The sequence below is a fragment of the Lagopus leucura genome, unplaced genomic scaffold (genome assembly GCF_019238085.1).
Source record: "Lagopus leucura isolate 7727_CA_CO unplaced genomic scaffold, USGS_WTPT01 Super-Scaffold_100004, whole genome shotgun sequence".
NCBI lineage: Eukaryota > Metazoa > Chordata > Aves > Galliformes > Phasianidae > Lagopus > Lagopus leucura.
Genome location: NW_024962264.1, coordinates 23,951,416 through 23,969,982, shown reverse-complemented (window position 1 = coordinate 23,969,982; position 18,567 = coordinate 23,951,416). Strand labels below are relative to the sequence as shown.

At 36.0% G+C, this 18,567-nt stretch overlaps 1 protein-coding gene and 1 non-coding gene across 2 annotated transcripts in view; both read left to right on the top strand.

Moving 5' to 3' along the window:
* The first annotated feature begins 4,991 nt into the window (after positions 1–4,991).
* LOC122180564 lies at positions 4,992–5,104 on the top strand. Its single transcript, XR_006179160.1, has one exon. It is a non-coding gene; the product is annotated as a U6atac minor spliceosomal RNA (small nuclear RNA).
* Positions 5,105–8,690: 3,586 nt separating this feature from the next.
* Positions 8,691–18,567, top strand: part of GPM6A (glycoprotein M6A) — a 31,225-nt gene continuing 21,348 nt past the window's right edge. Inside the window, exons 1-2 of the mRNA XM_042870590.1 lie at positions 8,691–8,718; positions 11,667–11,859. Of these exons, the coding sequence (XP_042726524.1) occupies positions 8,691–8,718; positions 11,667–11,859 (221 nt within the window). The remainder of the gene's footprint in view (positions 8,719–11,666; positions 11,860–18,567) is intronic.

The following is an 18,567-nucleotide window of genomic DNA, read 5'->3' as shown; positions in this document are numbered from 1 at the left end:
ATTAATTTTCATGGAAACGTGTTCCTCAAAACTGGTCACACAGCATGAGTGGGTTATCTAGATGCTCCTAGAGGATGACAGTTGCCTGCCCCATCATTGCCTGTTTCTTTACCTTTTTTTTTTTTTTTTTTTTTTTTTTCCTGAGGTGTTGAAATGAGAGACATATATAAAGTAACGCATTCCTTCCATTAAAGGACTATGGTTTTATTTCCAAACTGAAATATTCAGAATAGTCAAAATTTCAGACAGGAGCTTTGTATTCTTTCTTTTTTTTCTGTTTTAGTTGAAATTATTCTGCTCTTTTGGGTAATAAATACAAGTTGTACGTGCTTGTTTCATTGAGTATCTTGGTGCCCTCGAGAAATATGGAATTCAGTAGACAGACAAAGATTTCAGGGGAAGAGGGAGGTGAAACTCTGTTCCCACTGCTCATCCCACACAGCAGATGAGCTTGCTCTCTCTCAGCTTTGAAGAGGATGAGTGAGATTATCTGTTGTTTGTCTCTCAGGCAAATATGCATGTAAGGGAGATAGAAGTAGCCAGGGTGGAAACAGCCTACAAATGAAGGGAGGCTTTTAAAATAAAAGCAATGGAAAACATGGGCTCAGAAGTTGCATGAGATGTGGAATAAAGAGCATAAGCTATGTGATACCAAGGAAAATAAATTTTTAGTTATTAATTTACCGAAGGTCCTAGGATTTTTTCAGTTTGAAAAATCTGAAAATTTTTCCACTGCTGTCAGTTAACAGTTACACAACCTATGCACCCTATCCCTAACAGTGTAAGTGTTTGTAAGGAAACAGATCATTTAAGGCAGCTGAGTATTTTGTATTATCTTCAGATACCTCTTTCCTGTATGTCCTGAACAGCTGCTGAGAACAAAGCATTCAAAAATTTTCTAACTGTATTTTCATGATTTCTAAGTGTTGAGCACACATGACTGCAAGTGACATCATTAAGGTGTGCTTTGATTTTATTTATATATTATATAAGAACAGGTATTCTGAGAAATCATGCTATCTGGAATGCAAGAATGGAAGCTCATTTGCAAGTAACCTGTTTGTCTCTCTTTTTTGCTACGCAAAAAAAGGGAGATGCTACCTCTGCTAAAATGAGAAAATTTTAAATACGTAAAAGGTTTGTGGACTATTCCAATTAAACAGATGACTGCACAGAAAATTCATGGGGGAATGTTTTTTGAGGTGCAAGATTTGGATAATGCACTAAAAAAAGAAGTGGCTTAAAGCCCAGTGGAACTCAGCCTATTTGTGAATGAGGGGAGAAGAGATGCTGCAGGATTACATTTCGTTACATTTTTTTGGTAGTAGTTTTCCATTTGGGAGAAACAGCTTTGCTCAAGGATGAGGAGGTGGAGTGAGTTTTATGAACTCCAGAAGAGAGAGATGAAAAGGATACTTTTTTAGTCTTTTGATCTGTAACATTACTCTCATTTTAAAGCTAGTGGTACAATTCAATATGTTGTTCTGAATTAGTGCTCTTACAAACTGTTACTGTTTCAAGCAGATCAAAAACATGGTTATAGTCGTTCATATCAGACTCAATCATCACGCATGCATTATTGTCACATATTAAATGTTTATAATCTATTTATAAATGGTAATATATTACTAATTTATTCATCATTCAAATTCAAATTACGTGACATAAAACGTAGACAAAACATTTGAAATTACTCCTATATTTTATTAGTGTAAGAATTTAAACAAATATTTCTTTATTAGTGTCATATTTATGGATTTACTTTTTTTCATTCCTGTATCATTAACTTTAGAATGATTTTGAAGGATGTCATGGATGTCTCTGATAACTCAGCTGGCAGTATTTTTTTAAAGGTAACAAAGACTGACTATGTTATGCCTGACTGGTTTGTATTTCAAGAAAGGACTGCTCTGTGTCAATAACTTGAATGCTTATGAACTGTTAGAGTAAGATTTGCTTAATTAAGCAGCAATAAACCTAATGTACTGAGAAGAACATGACTAATCACAACACTATTTTCTCTACATTGGAGTAATACAGATCTGAATGGTGAACTATTTGGTGGATATGGAATTGGTTGAAGGGTTGGAGCCAGAAAGTTGTGTCCAATGTATCTGTGTCTGAGTGGAGGCTGGTAATGAGTGGTGTCCCCCACAGACCTTTCTTGGGACTGTCCTTCTTCAATATCTTCAATGACAGACAGTGGGATTGAGTGTACTATCATCAAGTTTGCTGATGACACCAAGTTTTGTGGTGCTGTTGACACAATAGAGGGGAGGGACACTTTACAGAGGGACCTGGACATGCTTGAAAAGTGGGCACACAGAAATCTAATGAGGTTTAACAAGGCCAAGCATAAGGTGTTGCGCTTGGGTTGGGGCAATCCCAGATACAAGTAATGACCAGGAGAACTACGTGAGAACAACCCTACAGAGAAGGACTTAGGGATACTGGTAGATGAAAAGCTGTATGTGAGCTAGAAGTATGCTCTTGCAGCCTGCAAGGCTGATGTTATCCTGGGCTGCACCAAGAGAGGAGTAGCCAGCAGAGAGAGGGCAGTGATTGTCCTCTTCTGTTCTGCTCTTCTGAAGCCACATCTGAAGGTATCATGTCCCAGCCCCACTACAGGAGATGAGAAGCTGTTGGAGTGGTTCCAGAAGAGGGCCACATGGCCATGAGGAGGGCCATGATCAGGAGGCTGGAGCACTTCTTCTATGAAGAAAGATCAAGGGAGTTGGAAAGAGAAGGTTCTGAGGAGACCTTGCTGTGGCTTTCCAGTACTCGAAGGGAGCTTATAAACAGGAGGGACACCAACTTTTTATACAGTCTGATAGTGATAGGAAAAGGGGGAATGGCTTTAAAATAGAAGAGGGAAGGATCAGATTAAGTATTAGGAAGAAATTTTTTACTCAAAGTGGTGAAGTATTGGAACAGGTTGTCCAGAGAATCTATGGATACCCCAACCCTGGAGGTGTTCAAGGCCAGGTAGGATGGGATTCTGGGCAGCCTGATCTAGTGGTCGTCAACCCTGCCTGCAGAGGGGAGTTGGAAGTAAATGATCTTTAATGTCCCTTCAGGCTTCAGCCATTCCATGATTCTCTAAGGAACAGCAGCAACAATTGTGGTTGAGGAGATGGGAAGTGTTTTATAAAGAGCCTGAACTAGTACTGTTTATTCTCACTTATATTAGTGGGACTTCACCCCTCAATTGTTTTCTTAAGGTTTACTCAAAGATACAATGAATTCAAGTTTAGGATGACACCATAGTATTTAGGAATATTTGTGGTGTTATGTCACCTCCTGATCTCCTATTCTGCATATCTTATTGAATTTATAGAGTTAATTTCCTTTTAAATTGATGAGAGAGGCCATGTTTACAGTCAAGCATGTACCCATTTTCTTACAAAACAAATCCTTGTGTAGGGGCATAAATGAGCCAATTTCCTTGACAAGGTGTGAGATGTGAAGCCAGGAGCTTTCACTTAAATTAGCACTTTGTTAGAGCTACAATTGACAGTGTTGAGAAAGGTGGCACAGATACCTTGAAGGAAGTATGCAGCACACAGGATGATCATTTATCTGTCTATCAAATAATAATATGAACAAAATTAAGTAGTGAAAAGAAAGGCTAACTTCCTGTCTGACTAGCAAGGGTAATAAAATGTTTTGCTTTAAACAGTTCCATTCAGAATAGTTTTGTTATGTAGTTGAGACCTGTGAAGTAGGGAAGTGATGCAAAGTAGTTGTTTAGTATATATTATGAAGTGAATGATCAAATTTGCCATCACTATGCGAAATTAGATCTTTGGACATTTCTCGTAATAAGATTTTACTGCCAACTTGTTGATTCTCTACTGTCACAATAGCTTAGATCTGTGTTTTGCTATAAGGGACAAATTATGTAGCTTGTTTCATGGTACTGTTTTGTTAATGTTTTGCTATCAAGTAATTCTCATAATTTGATAGAAAATTGTCACAATATATATAACAAAAACACGAAACCTTTGTTGGATTACTTTGGCACAACAGGGGAAGACAGCAAGTTATTTACTTACTGATAAAAAGAGTGCAGGCTATTATGAGAGTACATTGTACTCACGTAATTGATTGTTGCTGAAGTATGGCTAAGATAAAAAAAAAAGAGGAGTTGAAATTGTAGTATGTGCTGGTTAATTCTTGTTTATTTTTTGTAGATATATTCAACAGCTCATTTTTTCAGTTTCATATTGGGTGCTGTGATGTAAGTGTGTATCAGTTTCCCAGGAAAAGATGTTGGTGGCTTTTGTTTTTTCCAGATTCAGAAGTATGAAGCACAACAGAAGCATGTTTGATGTCTGGGCTAAGTAAGGATACATATGTGACTTCTAATCTAGAACAAATAAAGGATCTCCTCTTATTTGATGTGTAAGTGGCCATGCTGCGTGCTTTGAAAAGATTGAAGACATGTTTACTTACGTTAGATATGTCTCCAAATTTAGTTGAAAACCTTTTTGTATTTGTTTTAATATGAGTTAGCCCAGATACAAGACTTCAATTTGTCTTTGAAAGATTATTGTATCAGAGAGTAGAAACACAGAAATTATGCATCTCTCTGCCAGGTGGATTTGCTAAATATAGTTGTTTGAATTGCACAGTGTTATTCTACTGCAAGATTCTTGAAATAGTATTTCTTCTCTAGGTAGCTTATTTCATGTTAATATCATGGTACATTAAAACAGAATTATTGGGAAACCATTTGAGCAATCCATTCATGATTTAATTACCTTGAATATAATTGAAAAATGTTTTGAAGGCATATGAAAATGCCCTGATGAAAATGAAAATCTATTTTACACTTCTGATATAGAATGTACTGTGATGCATTATTCATATGACTGAACTGAATTTTTTCTCTAGCAATTTTTGTTTTTTCAAACATGACAATTTCAGCTGGAATTCTGAGTACTTAATAATGTTAAGGGGCAGTTCTGAATGAAGTTATAGCTAATTTCTTATTGTATGAAACGCGAGAAGGTGAGTGTTCCCTTTGATAAGGATGAAAGAGGCCCTAATGGACCATACAATGTGCACGCGGTGAAGGCATAGCATTTAACCATGTTTTTGGGGCCCCCAGTACAGGAAGGAAGCAGAGCTGTATAGAGCTAGAGGACTGACTTTTCACATAGTCTGATAGTGATAAGACAAGGGGGAATGGATTTAAACTAGAAAAGGATACATTTATATTCGATGTTAGGAGGAAGTTCTTTACTCAGAAGGTGGTGAGGCATGGGAACAGATTGCCCAGAGAACTTGTGGATCTCCATCCTGGAGGTGCTCAAGGCCAGGTTGAATGGGATTCTGAGCAGCCTGATCTAATGCTTCTCAATCCTGCCCACTGCAGGGTGTTGGAACTAAGATACTCCCTTTGGTCCCTTCCAACTGAAGCAACTCTAAGATTTTATATTTAAGCAGTGTACAAAAATTACAAATTCTATTGTCCTTGTTAAACTTCAATTACCATTATTCATGACTCAGAGTAAGAGTCTATCACTGTAAGACAGGGAGAGTTCTTTTGTTTGTTGTTTTTTTCATTTGTTTTATGCTAATAGTATTATTAAAACACTCTATAGTCTGCAGTGCTCCATACTGTCCAATGAAAATAATTATGAACAGAAAGAAATTCACAGCTTGTGTATGCACTCAGAATAAAAAAAAAAAGGTGTTCTTAAATGGGTTTGTAAGGCAGTTATTTGAAGGTCATAATAGTGACTGCTACTGTTTTCCCATTGGAAAAAAAAAAAAAAGATTTCCAGTGCATTGTTTTCTATTTAAAGAAGTTGGTGCTTCCACAAGAAGACTTTGCAAACTAAAGAAAAAAATCTTCCATTTTATGGAACTTACGAGTTTGCATTGGACTACTGGCATAAGTTGGTCTTAATTCTCAAATCTGTAACTAAAATATCTCAAAATTTGACTTAATTAAAGCCTTTGTCAAAACTGTGACACCTGGCAATTTAAGGTGAGTTCATCTAAAATACTAAAATGTGTATTATATTATTTAGATTTTATTATGTATGCATGTATGTAGCAATGTAACTGCGAGCCTTTACTTTTCAAGTAAAAATGCAGAACATTCTTACATTGGTATAAGGTAGAGAAAATAAGAGCTCACTATTTCAGTTTTGTTTCCTTGAGCCTACTAAGGATAAAACAACACTAGAACTGAGCTGAAATAAAAACTAAGTTGATAATTGATTCCTTTTGTTGTGATGACTGTAGACAAGTTCTCATATACCTTCTGGAATTCAAGTCAGATGAACGGCCAACTATTTCACTTCTGCCTCTTCAATTCCTATTTTTTCATCATTTTGTCCCTTAAGAAAACATCAGCTCTTATAAATGTTAATAAAATGATGTTGCTTTTGTCGCCAGAGGATTCCTCACTTATGCATTCAATTTGTGCATCTCAAACACCCTAATTTTAGACTACTGTATTGTATTTTTCCCCCATTTTTCCTTTGAAATGAGTTTTATGATTTTTCCTTGTTGCTGAACATTCTATTTGTAATCTCTCATAGAAGTTCTAGCTGAAAATGTCTTGTGAAGGAGAAATGAAACAAACCTGAAAGATCCTTCTGTACTGTTTGTTTTTTTTCTTCTGTTTATTTTTTCCATAAAATTCTGGGTTGATTGGGTTTTCTGTAACAGTTTATTTAGAAGATAGTAACATAATTGCATTCTGAATCTGGTTATACCACTGATCTAAATTTCACTTTCACAAATGCATGAGGTAGAAGGTATGTCCTAAATCTCTCTTTTATCCATCTACCTGTCTGTCTATCTGTTTATTTAATGTACTGGCCAGAAATAAAATTTTATAAAGTGGAAGAATTGTGAATGGTTTGTCTGGACAAAGACAGTACAAGGAAAGTTTTATAAGCCTTTTAAAGCAGAAGTTTTTTCTCTTATTGAGAATAATTACTGATAATGGACAGTAAGGATTGTACTAAGAGGAGATGAGGTGGTTGTGTGTGAGACCTTTGCTGACTGGAAAGTAAATATATGAAAAGCAACCTTAATAAGCACTGTTTGGATAACTAAATATAGTCAGTATTTGGATTTTGACTTTATCCACATAACATAAAATTCCTTGTCTTGCCATCTTTGTTATTATGATTTCTCTGTGCAATGACTTACCAAAAAATGTGATCGATGCAGTTCTTCATATTGGAAGTTCCAAAGAAGAATGCTAATTTGCATTACTTCCTATGGCTTATGTAGAAATATATAGTTCCACCAGATCTAGACTTTTGCCTGAGAGAGGATATTGGAAAGCATCATAATAAGACTAAATGCTGATATTTGAGATTAAATAGGTTCATTTTGCAGAGCAAACTGTTTGAAAGCACTTATGTCTTTATTTCCAGAGGAGAACAAACATCAAAGCAGTGTGCACTTTTTTTTATCTTTCCTAGTAATTATTTCTGTGGCTGTGTGTTCTATCTTGTGAAGATGATGTTCAGAGCCCTGAATGACTGTCTCTCTCACACAGACACATACTATACACACGTGGTACAGCTGAGTCATACTCTGTACTGGTTCAATAGTATTGTGCTAGTTAAAATAGCATTTCTATTGTTGTGTTATTAAACATCTATTTTCACACTCTGAATAGCTGAAAAAAAGAATCAGAGGAAATGTAACTTGCAGCACATTACCTTTTGTGGTGTATGATTGATGAGCAATATCCATTTTAACACCTTATTCCTGACACACTGCTTTTCTTTAGTTTTCATTTGGTTTGACAACACTGAAAACTCTAGCATTACTCATGAAGTAAGTAGTTAGAAAGGTAATAGGCATGAGGAAGAGCTGCATAAATCAGAAAGGTCTTAAAGGATAAACAATTATTTGAAAAGCTACATGTTTAAAGGAAATTTTCTGACGATTCCTCAGTCAGCAACAAATTCTTGAACGGGTAAAATAGACTGCTGTAGAAGTTTCTGTCACGGGCTTACAAATGTGAGAAATTGTAATGTGAGATAGGAACAGAAGCAATTTTTCTAATTCTCAAATTATAAATTTTTCAGTTACCTTTTAGAATTTAAACAAAAAAAAAGATTTAATTTCTGATAAAATTTAGATAGCACTTTATTACATCCATTTTTGCTCATTCTCTACTAGTCACTACAATATATCACTCTGCTATGCCATATATATCACTTTGCTATGCTATTTCATGGTAGTATATGTTTTACTGTAATAGAGCCAAAGTAATATTACTTACATGAGATTTCTGTTGCAGTTTATAGGGTCAGATTGTGACAGCTGTCAGTAGACTGGTTGGTCAGATTCAGCAGCTTCAGGAGGCAGTGCAAGGGTGACTGTTTCCTGATAACAATACTCATAGAACTAATATAGTAGTCGTATCTCAATCATGTTTCTTCTAATTCAGAATATTAGCTGGTTTTGTGCCTATCTTTTCATTCCTTTAGCTTTCTCACTCCCATTTTGCCTGTTTCTGAAGATGAAAAAGAAAGCTTTTGGAAATAATTTTCTTCCTCCCTGCCTCACACCACTGCAATATTAAGGAATGCTCTCTAAAGTCCGTGTGTCCCTGTAAATCACAGAATCACAGAATTAACTTCCAAGGCAGACAGAAGTAAGACTTACAGCAGCCCAGTTTTGGAAGGGGAAGGGGGGAGGAGGGCATGGAGATGCAGCAATACACTTACTTAGGTACAGCTTGCTTTTTCATTTTTAACATTCCAGGCCCTAGTACTTCACTCCCAGTGTCACTCTACTGTCATCTCTCCCTCATTACTATTTCTTACAATGCTGAGAGGTATAGAGTACTAATTTCCAAAGGCTTTTTCTGCCCTTATGCTGCACTGATAATTGCAATGGGCATTTTTCATTAATCTCTGCAATCAAACATATATCTATTTCCCTGTCTTCCTTGCAAAAAATATATATATTTATATTTTGAATACGTATTTCTTATTTTCTATGCCTATTAGAGAGCAGATTAGCCAGTGCAGGATCCACACACAGTATTTGTGTTGGATTTTAAGCTCTGAGGAAGTAGCTATAGGTATGGCTAGGGGTAGTCTTAGAAAATGGGAATGAGAGAATTTTAAAAGATTGAGTAATTTGTCTGCTTGCAGAACTAGTTACTCCACAAGCATTTGTTTTCCTAGTCTCTTAAAACCTGCCACTAATGAAAAACCCCCAGATTTCCTAGATATAAAACTCTGGACTTTTACAGTCACTGAACAGACAAAAAGTGATTTCTTGATGTTGAAAGCCCTGTGTAGCTGCCGAAAAGGAAATCTACCTCCTGTCAGCACAGTAGGGTGTCATGAGTAGAGAGAAGGATGTATCCTTCAGCCAAAATATTGCAAGGGAGGGCAGTGTTACAATCATGCAAATGTGTTATGGCAACTGGAGATGGATGATTTGCTGATATAATTTGTAAAGTACAAGTCTCAAACAATATTTGCTTCTGTTGTAATGAAATCATCATATGTATTTGGGAATTACATTAATTTATGAAGTCTGATTATGTCTTGTGTATGTTTAGTATATTTTTATTTTATTTTTCTTATAGAAATTATCCAGCAGTTCAAGCACTGCTTTTCAGGTAATCTGTATTTACAAAATATCTATAGAGGTTTCTATTTAACTAAAATACGTGTATGTTTGAAACTGGCCTAAATTGTTGTTTAACCTGGCAAGCAGCTAAACACAATTTGCTAGGACAAAAAAAATGAAGAGAGATAAATGCAATGAAAAAATATATATACACACACATATATAGTCACGTATGCATATACACAGAACTAGTGATGCACAAAGCAGTTGCTCTCCACTTAACAAATGATCCCCAGCCACTTCTTGAGCAGTGGCTGTCCCCTTGGCAACTCCCCTTGACGTTTGGTTTGGTGGGTTTTTTTCATTTGTTTGTTTGTTTGTTTTTGCATAATTTCATATGGAATGGAATATCCTTTTGACCCATTTGGATCAACTGTCCCAGTTCTGTTCCCTCCAATCTCAGTGAGCCTCTCCAGCTCCCTCACTGGCAAGGCAACAAAAGAAGCTCAGAAAACAGAAATGTTCTCGGCTCTGTGCAACACCGCTCAACAGCAACTAAAACATCGTTGTGTTATTAACATTTTTCTCTTAAAGCCAAATCAAAGCATTGTACCAGACACTATGAAGGAAAATCAACACTGTCTCTGCTGAAACCAGGACAACTGATCAGAGATTTTGATGTGTATAAACAGCTGCTAAATATATATATGATAAACAGATTGGCATGTGTTTATTAAGAGCAGAAAATGAATGTTTGAACAGACAGAAGAAATGACTATTCTGATTATCTGGACAGAAAGAAACAAGAGTCTGCACAACAAAATACAAATTACGTGTAGAGGCTACATGTACTTTGAGTGAGGTAGACATATTTTATTAAAAAAAAATGTCTTTTTGCACTTTTGTTGTTGCTGTTTCACTGTAACTCTGGCATTCCTATGATTTAGTGTAGCCTGAGGTTTTGGGAGCGTCTTAAAATACACTGACACCTGCTGAACATCATATATATGATTTTTAATTGGCAATCGCTGACACATCCATGTAAAATCTGTAAGCCTCACCCTGTTTTTCATCTAAATCTTTTGTGGCACAAGCTAGCAATTATTAGGAGAAAATAAAGTTTCTAGCTATTGAGTCAGTGCCTTTCTTCAGGATTTTCTCCCATTACAGATCAGATTCCTTAATACCTACAGTTCTGTCTGCCCTCTCCCTACTATAGGTTCCTGCCTTTTCTGTTCTTCCAAAAATTAACAGGCAGGGCTTTACAGGATGTGAAAGTTGTTATGGGATTGCTGAGATTTGACAGGATGAGAGATTGCTGCATTTGTGAAACTACTTGTCAAGCAGGGCAAGGAACTGCCAAAAATTTGAGAACCCTTGGTCCAAGCTGAGCTTAGAACTTGATGAATGGAGGAAAGATTGGCCTGGTATAATCAAAGGGCAATTGCTCTCTCTCTAGAAACATTCCACGGGGTAAAATAAGTTGGGAAATAATTCAGCTTCTGCAATTATTCTGTACCTTTTTATTAGTGGTGTCTTAATCTGTGCCTTTTTAGTGTGGTATCTTCCTCTGTTATTATTAGCTATTTTAGTGACATGTGAAAAGTTGCTTGCATCCTCAAAATGGTGCTATGGGGTGGAAAAATTCTGTTGTCACTCTCTGCAGATGAAAAAAATGTATGGTGATGGAGGGAACTGAATTGGATGCTCCCTGTGGCTTTCCCATTACTGAGGATTCTTCTCAGAAATCCAATGAGAAACAGGAGTTGTGAATATTGGTGTAACCTGGAATTGACTCTGTAATCTGCTCTTGAAACTGCACAAGGAATAATACAATGTTGAACGTTCCATGTTCCGTGTCTACATTTAATAGGCCAAATAACAACTAAGAAAGCTCAAAAGTTGAATTAACCTGTGCCCTCTCACAGATTTTCTGAACTGATGGATTTTTATATCTGATCTAATCTGTCTTTGGCCTGCCACCTTTGATTTATGCATTTCTCAAGATTAAAAAAAAACAAAACAAAACAAAAAAACCCAACTTTTTTCTTCTTGATATAATATATTAACAAAAAAATTTCCTTTTTTTGTAGGGTGCTTTGAGTGTTGCATTAAATGCCTGGGAGGTATTCCCTATGCATCTTTGATTGCTACCATCCTGCTGTATGCTGGTGTTGCACTGTTCTGTGGTTGTGGACATGAAGCACTTTCAGGAACTGTCAACATTCTGCAAACCTACTTCGAGATGACAAGAGCTGCAGGAGATGTTATTGATGTCTTTACTATGTAAGTTAGTACCTTCTTTTAATTGTTTCCTTTTAAAACTGCTGAAAAATTCCACGGAGGGATATGAATTTGAGTCAAGAAAATGTGTTACAGTATAAAAATCGTAGAAAATTTGGATAAGCTTAGTGGATAAAATTTTGATAGAGCTGATATTTTGATTGATTACAAACAATTTATAATGCTTTTTAATATCACTTAGGACCAAAATTACTTCATATACTAATAGACCTTTTCAATACGTTTGTTTTCATTTGTGAAAATGTCTTCACCGAAATGTGTAAAATTTTCCTCTTTGCAGTTCAAATAGATGCAGAAGGAGTGTGTATCATGTAGCAGATTACTTCTGTGAATAAATGCAGTAAGGAAGTAACTGAAGTGCTCTACAGAACTTCAGTTCTTGAAGTGTTAAATGTTTCCCCTGGTTTTCTTAGAATTCATGTGTTTTGAAGGGGTCATGCTTTGCTACTACTGAAAAACTTGTTCCCGGAAAGTCTCTATGAAGTTTGCAATACTACTTTTGTCAGGAGTCTCCTTCAGTTTAGTAAATTAACTATATTTAATAATGAAGTAAATTATAAATAAACTTTATAATCTTGTTGCCTCTTTAAAATATTTTTATCTTGGTTATTTGAATTCCAAAATCCTGTCTGGCTCATACTCCTAACTGAAGCTGAAGAATCTTATCCACAATTCTTTAAGCCTTTTCTTTCTTAAATGTTTTTTGAAGAAGTGATTTGATCATCCATTGCATTGAGTGATAGCACCATACATTGCTACAGGTTTAGGATAGAGTGGCTGCATGGTGGAAAAGGATCTGGAGATATCAGTCTGCAATCAGCTGAACATGAGCCAGCCATGTGCCTAGGTGGCCAAGTAGACTAATGATATCCTGGCTTGAATTAGAAATAGCAGTACAAGAGTACTGTGTTTAGTTTTGGGCCCCTCACTGCAAGATGGACATTGAACCTCTCTAGCGTGTCCAAAGAGGGGCAGCGAAGCTGTGAAGGATCTGGAGCACAGGTCTTATGAATAGCAGCTGAAGGAATTGGCATTGTTCAGTCTGGAGAAGAAGAGGCTTGGGAAAGAACTTATTGCTCTCTACAAATTCCCTGAAAGGCAGTTGTAAAAAGGTGGAGATCAGCTTCTTTTCCCAGGTAACAGAGACAGGATGAGAGGTAATGGCCTCAAGTTGCACCAGGGAATGTTCAGGTTGGAGAATAAGAGAAATTTCTTGGAAGGAGCAATGAGGTATTGGAACAAACTTCCCAGCAAGTGGTGAAGTCACAGTCCCTGGAGACTTTCAAGAAAGGGGTAGGTGTGGCACTTAGGAATGTGGTTTAGTGGACATGGATTGAGTTGTACTAGACCACCTTAGAGGTCTTTTTCCAACTTCAATGATGCTGTGATTCACAGTGTATGTAACGATAAACTGTTTCTCTCTTCTGCTATGGAGAAAGAGGTGGTATCAGAGGAAACTAGTAGGTGTCAGTTCAGAAGGCATTACAAGTGATGTTTTTTTCAATTAAGTTAACAGACTTACCCAGCCTACGAAGTCCCAAAGGCTGGAGGAGCACTGGGAGTTGTCCTATTGACTTCTGTGTTCTTAGGCTTTTACATCTATTTTTTGAGATAAGAAATTGAACAAGAAAATTGTGCAATCCGACTTGGTGCCACGATTTTCACAACATTTCATGTGTTTCATGAATCCGAAATCTTGTGTGGTGCTGTATCATCAACATCCACCCCAGAGCTTCTCTGAAAATACGAGCAGTATTATTTCTGAAATTAGCAGTCAGAAGGGAGAATTTTACCAAGTAAATATGTCTTGCTTCACCGCATACAAATGTATTCTCCTTAGGACTGAGAAATTTAAGTGTTCTTGTATGATAATATATTAGGTTCATGGGAAGTATGTGACTTCTTCTTTGAAGCTTTTTGTCTTGTCATTTAGAATAATGGGTCTGACTTAACTTGGCAGCTAAGGTTCATTGTTATCCTAAATAAAAGGTCAGTCTTTTTATTAGGCTCTAACTTATTTTATTAGTCCCTAAGGAAGCCGTTAGTGTGGAACAGCCACAAGTCAGTGCTTTCTCTTCATGGCACATTTTCCAGCTTCCCTCTGTCAAATTCTTAAGTGAAAATATATCAGTCAGGAAGCCTCATTGTTCAAAAGTAGACAATTCACTGAAATGACTAAGGAACTGTAAATGAGATTTTTTTTTCATCTGTTCATTTACTTAAATACATCCTAAAGCTAATTATTTCCTTGGAAGACCTATTAGAATCAAAAGTTCTGTTCACTGAATAGTGATAAATATTTCTGAAATTATGTCTTAAAGTTGTTTAAACTGGAGAAACTGTGTGATTCTCAAAGATGTTTGCTTATCAGTTTTCCACATACTTAAAGGGATGGTACTCTTTTAAAATAATCTCGTATGCTGAAACAGTGATTGTTTTGTCATAATTATTGATTAATAACAGTTGGCAATACAAAAGTTCTATGGTAATTATATTCCTTTGGAAGACCAAAAAGCAGAGAAAAAAATGTGTAATTAGAACAAGCAGTGTAGTTTCTACATTCTTAAAAATGGACATCTAACAAAGTTGTTTATTTTTTTATTTCAAATAATAAGAATGAGAAGATACAGCAGGGTGTTCTGCTAAATTACTTCTAGACTATTTAAGATATTTTGGCTCTTTAAAGTTTCTGCTACTCCGAAGCTGACCTGGAGTCTGTCCCTCAGTGATGAATGTGTGCGGGTAATGTCCCAGTGGAATGAAGTGTGTTCTGTTTCCTCACACCTATGATTGCTATCTATATTTTTATTAGCCTGCTGGATTTTGAATGCCATTCAGTGTAAAAATCAATTCATATTTTTCATAGAACTACTTATGCAGGTGGTGAGAGATAAAGGCTTTCTTAGCCACACTTAGAACTGCATTTGTTCTGAGCTCAAATAACACAGCTCACAAGGCATTCTTTATAGTTACTCATTGCAATTTAAAAGGAGTAAACCCCTATAGAGGATGCAGCTTCTCTCCAAAGAATAAACAAAGGAGGTCTGAAGCATCCTTTATGTTTCTGAAAATAAAACCCAAAGTACCTAAATCCAACAAAGCCATTCAGAAATGTCCATGTCACAGCAGCAGCAGAAAAATTTTTATATCAGAGCCATGAGGGAAGTGCCATCCATTACTGTCCCCAAAAGGCCTCCTCTGGGACCTCCCATACTCTGCTCAATTCAGTCAGTTATTATTTCTTATAGTTGAAGGCCTGGGGATGCCCCAGCTGCCCTGTTCCTGGCTGGGGCACTGGGATGTGCCCTGGCCATGAGGTTTAGCCTTACTAGCCCTGTGGCCCGCATCCTACACAGCACTCTGATGCATAGGGAGGCCTGAATTGATTAATGATCTACAATGAGTGTCCCAAGTCCCCTCTGAGCGATCTGCCATTGGGGGTTCAGCCAAAACTGCTTTGGGAATATTAATAAGTAGTAAATATTCACAATTTGGAGAAAAAAAAAAAAAAAAAAAAAAAAAAAAGAGTATGAGTTTTGCATCTTGTTTTAAAATTCCTTAAATGTGAGACAGTGAAATTAATTTCCTCAAATTTGTGATTTTTGTTTCCAAGTTGAAATATGGAACATCATTGTCAGTACTTCTTAGACCTTTGAGACATCCTGCAGAGACACTGAGTGGGGAGGAGGTAGTGCTTTTAGAGCAATGAGTTACAGTAATGCATGATCTTTTGATTGCTTATTTGGAAAGCAAACAAGCGGTCTTTGCCTATAATGTGCTAAAAACAATAGGTTCTAAAAACATTATGTTCTAAAAATCAATAAGGATTTTATTAAGAGAACTTTGTCTCTGAAGTACTGGCTTGCAGCCTGGCTTAAGCTACTTCAGGGCGTTGTGGGCAAAACAGATATTCTAAGCTCTGTGTTTGAGGTGTGAATTCCTTCAAATTGATATGGAGTAACAATTTCAGTTTCTTGTGATTTGAAGAGATTCTCAGAAAAAAAAAATATACATATATATAATATTTTATATATATATAAAATAATATTATATATATAAGGTAGCTTAATTTATCCTGAAAACTGCTTTTATAGCATTCTAACCATAAGAGGTCAATGGTTTATGTTGCATACTTTGTCAGTTTAACAGTTATGCAGACTTCACGGAGAATGAATAATGTACTTCAGGTAGATATGGTATTCAATTGTTACTCTAATAGCTTAATAACCTGCACTGGACAGTATATCTACAAAGCTATGGGTACTTGGTTCACTTTATCACTGACTTAGTCAAGATTCCAAAGTCAGCAGAAATTGGACAATTGTCAAACATATATTTTTTTGAACTCCATTGTTACATTTTTCTGGTGATTGGAGCAAATTCTAGAAGACAGTCTTTAGGCAATCAACAGCACAAGATACATTTGGTGTATTTCCCAACAGCATATTTTCACAGTTCTCTTTTCACTGTGCAAGGCCAGTTAGTACCATCTGTCACATATTTGTGAAATATAGACCATGAAACAAGGGAATTAAGCTCTTGGAGTAGAAAATGAAGAAACCTTCCTGGTAGGAACAGTAACCTTTTCCTACTACAGTTAGTGCTACTTCAGGTCATGGCAAATTCACTTCGCTTTAAAGCTGTGATACCAAGTAGTAAACTAATGAAATTACTATATGTAAATCCATTGTTACTATCCTTGGTATTGTATGCACTGTGGATGCTCCACAGAATCCATCTTACAGATAAAAAAAATTCTTCTTTTAAAAATACTAAAGCCCCTGGTTTGTATTCTGAAGCATCCAGGTTTGAATCTTGCTGATAATCTTCCTGTCAGTTGGAGTGTATTCATGTTCATTAAAAGGGTAATATTTAATAAAAGACATATGTGTGTGCAGCTGTTTTGATTTGAAGAAAAAGAACAGCATTCATAGAAGCTTTTATATCCCCCTACCATGCACTCCTACTGTTTGAAAACAGAATTTAGGAAGGTAAATGAATGGGTGTTATTCTGATCTTTTGTTTTTCTTCATTTGTGTTGATTTTGCAGTTATCAAAAGTTAAATATTGGTACAACTGACAATAGCCTTTTTATTATTAATATTGCATTAATATTAATGGCATTCTGTGAAAGGTATTACAATGAGATTTGCAGTAAAGGCTAGCTGATATGAAATACAATATTTATAAATATTTGAATTAGATCATGTGATATTTCTGTTTTAGTCATCTACCTAGTATATAATAGTACTGTGTGTATTCATTCTTGTACAAAAGACTGATGTTCTACAAATGTGAACATTTAAACACTCTATACTATAAGAAAAAAAAAGTTGTAAGGCTCTGTCAGGATTATCAATTGCAAGCTTATGCAGTTCTGTTTTATAATATGTTTGGAAACAATAGTTCAAAGACTGGGGAGGTACCAGTAAAAATGTGTTCATTTCATAAAGTAGGCTAATAAGAAGTTCATGAGCACATATGAATGTCAGCAGAGTGGTCTTATGTAAATAATTATCTACCCTAGTGTTTGTGCAGTACTTTACTATTCCATTAGATTGTGATTTCTCTGCTGATTTTAGGAATGCTCCTTGAATCTCAGCTCAACTTTCCTGTCCCTGGGAAGGATGCAACCATCACAGTTTTAAAGGAGGTTGACTTAAGGTAGAATTCTGCATTTTTTGTAGTTGTATACCACAAAAGAATCTGTTAAAAACAGTGGGAACATATGTGATATTATCTGCTGCTCAGAGTAAAAGAACAAAATGCAGAATACAAGAGCATCTTGCATCCTATAATACAGTGATCTTTTCATTATATAATCCCAGCAGTCTGACTTCAGTATTGAGCAAATGTTTGTATGCTTATTTACGAAACTTATTTCAGGAATACAGAGACAGAATACAGCTCTGTCAACTGTTTTCATGTGTAGTACATTTCATTTCTCTTATAATTTTAAAAAAAACAACCTTCGGGCCTTCATTGTTCTTATCATTCATTGATTTTTCTTTCTTTCTCCATTTATCATTTTCTCACAAACTTTAATTGAACGCTCTGTACTCTGATATGTTTGTTTCCCACCTGTATTTTATACAGTTTAATATAAGTTTTTATTTATGCAAGTTTAGATTCTGTATTAAATTAATCTCTGAAAAATCCCCTATGGAGCTATGCTGACATTTTTTCTGGTCTCATTTTTCTTTTCTCTACATTGCGAATATTTTAGTCTCTTTTTACCTCAAGTATTGTGTTACCTAGAGTTTTTTACTCACTACTGTGTACAATTGTTAATCCTCCTTTTTCCCTGCTGGCTATATCTTTTCCTTCTGAAGTTTGTCCCTGCTTGTCTCTCCCCTCCTTCTTAACGACCTGTGCTTCGTAGCACCAAAACCTCTTTTCTCAAACCATTTAAGTGAATAGCATCATGAACTTGCATCAATAAATTGTTCCCAGCTGGTGTGCAGGACAGGCTAAGCACCTCTTTCCAAAACTTCCCTGGAACTTGACTTCTGCAGACCCCATACGAAACTTCTTGCTTACAAATAGTCCTCTGCACCTTGTTTATCTAAAACAAACAAACAACAACAACAGCAAAAACAACCACAAAACAAACACTGCAAAACTGAGATCTTGAGATAGATTGAGAGAGCAGAAAGCTTTCTCAGTCTCTTAGCAACCTCTGAGGACCTG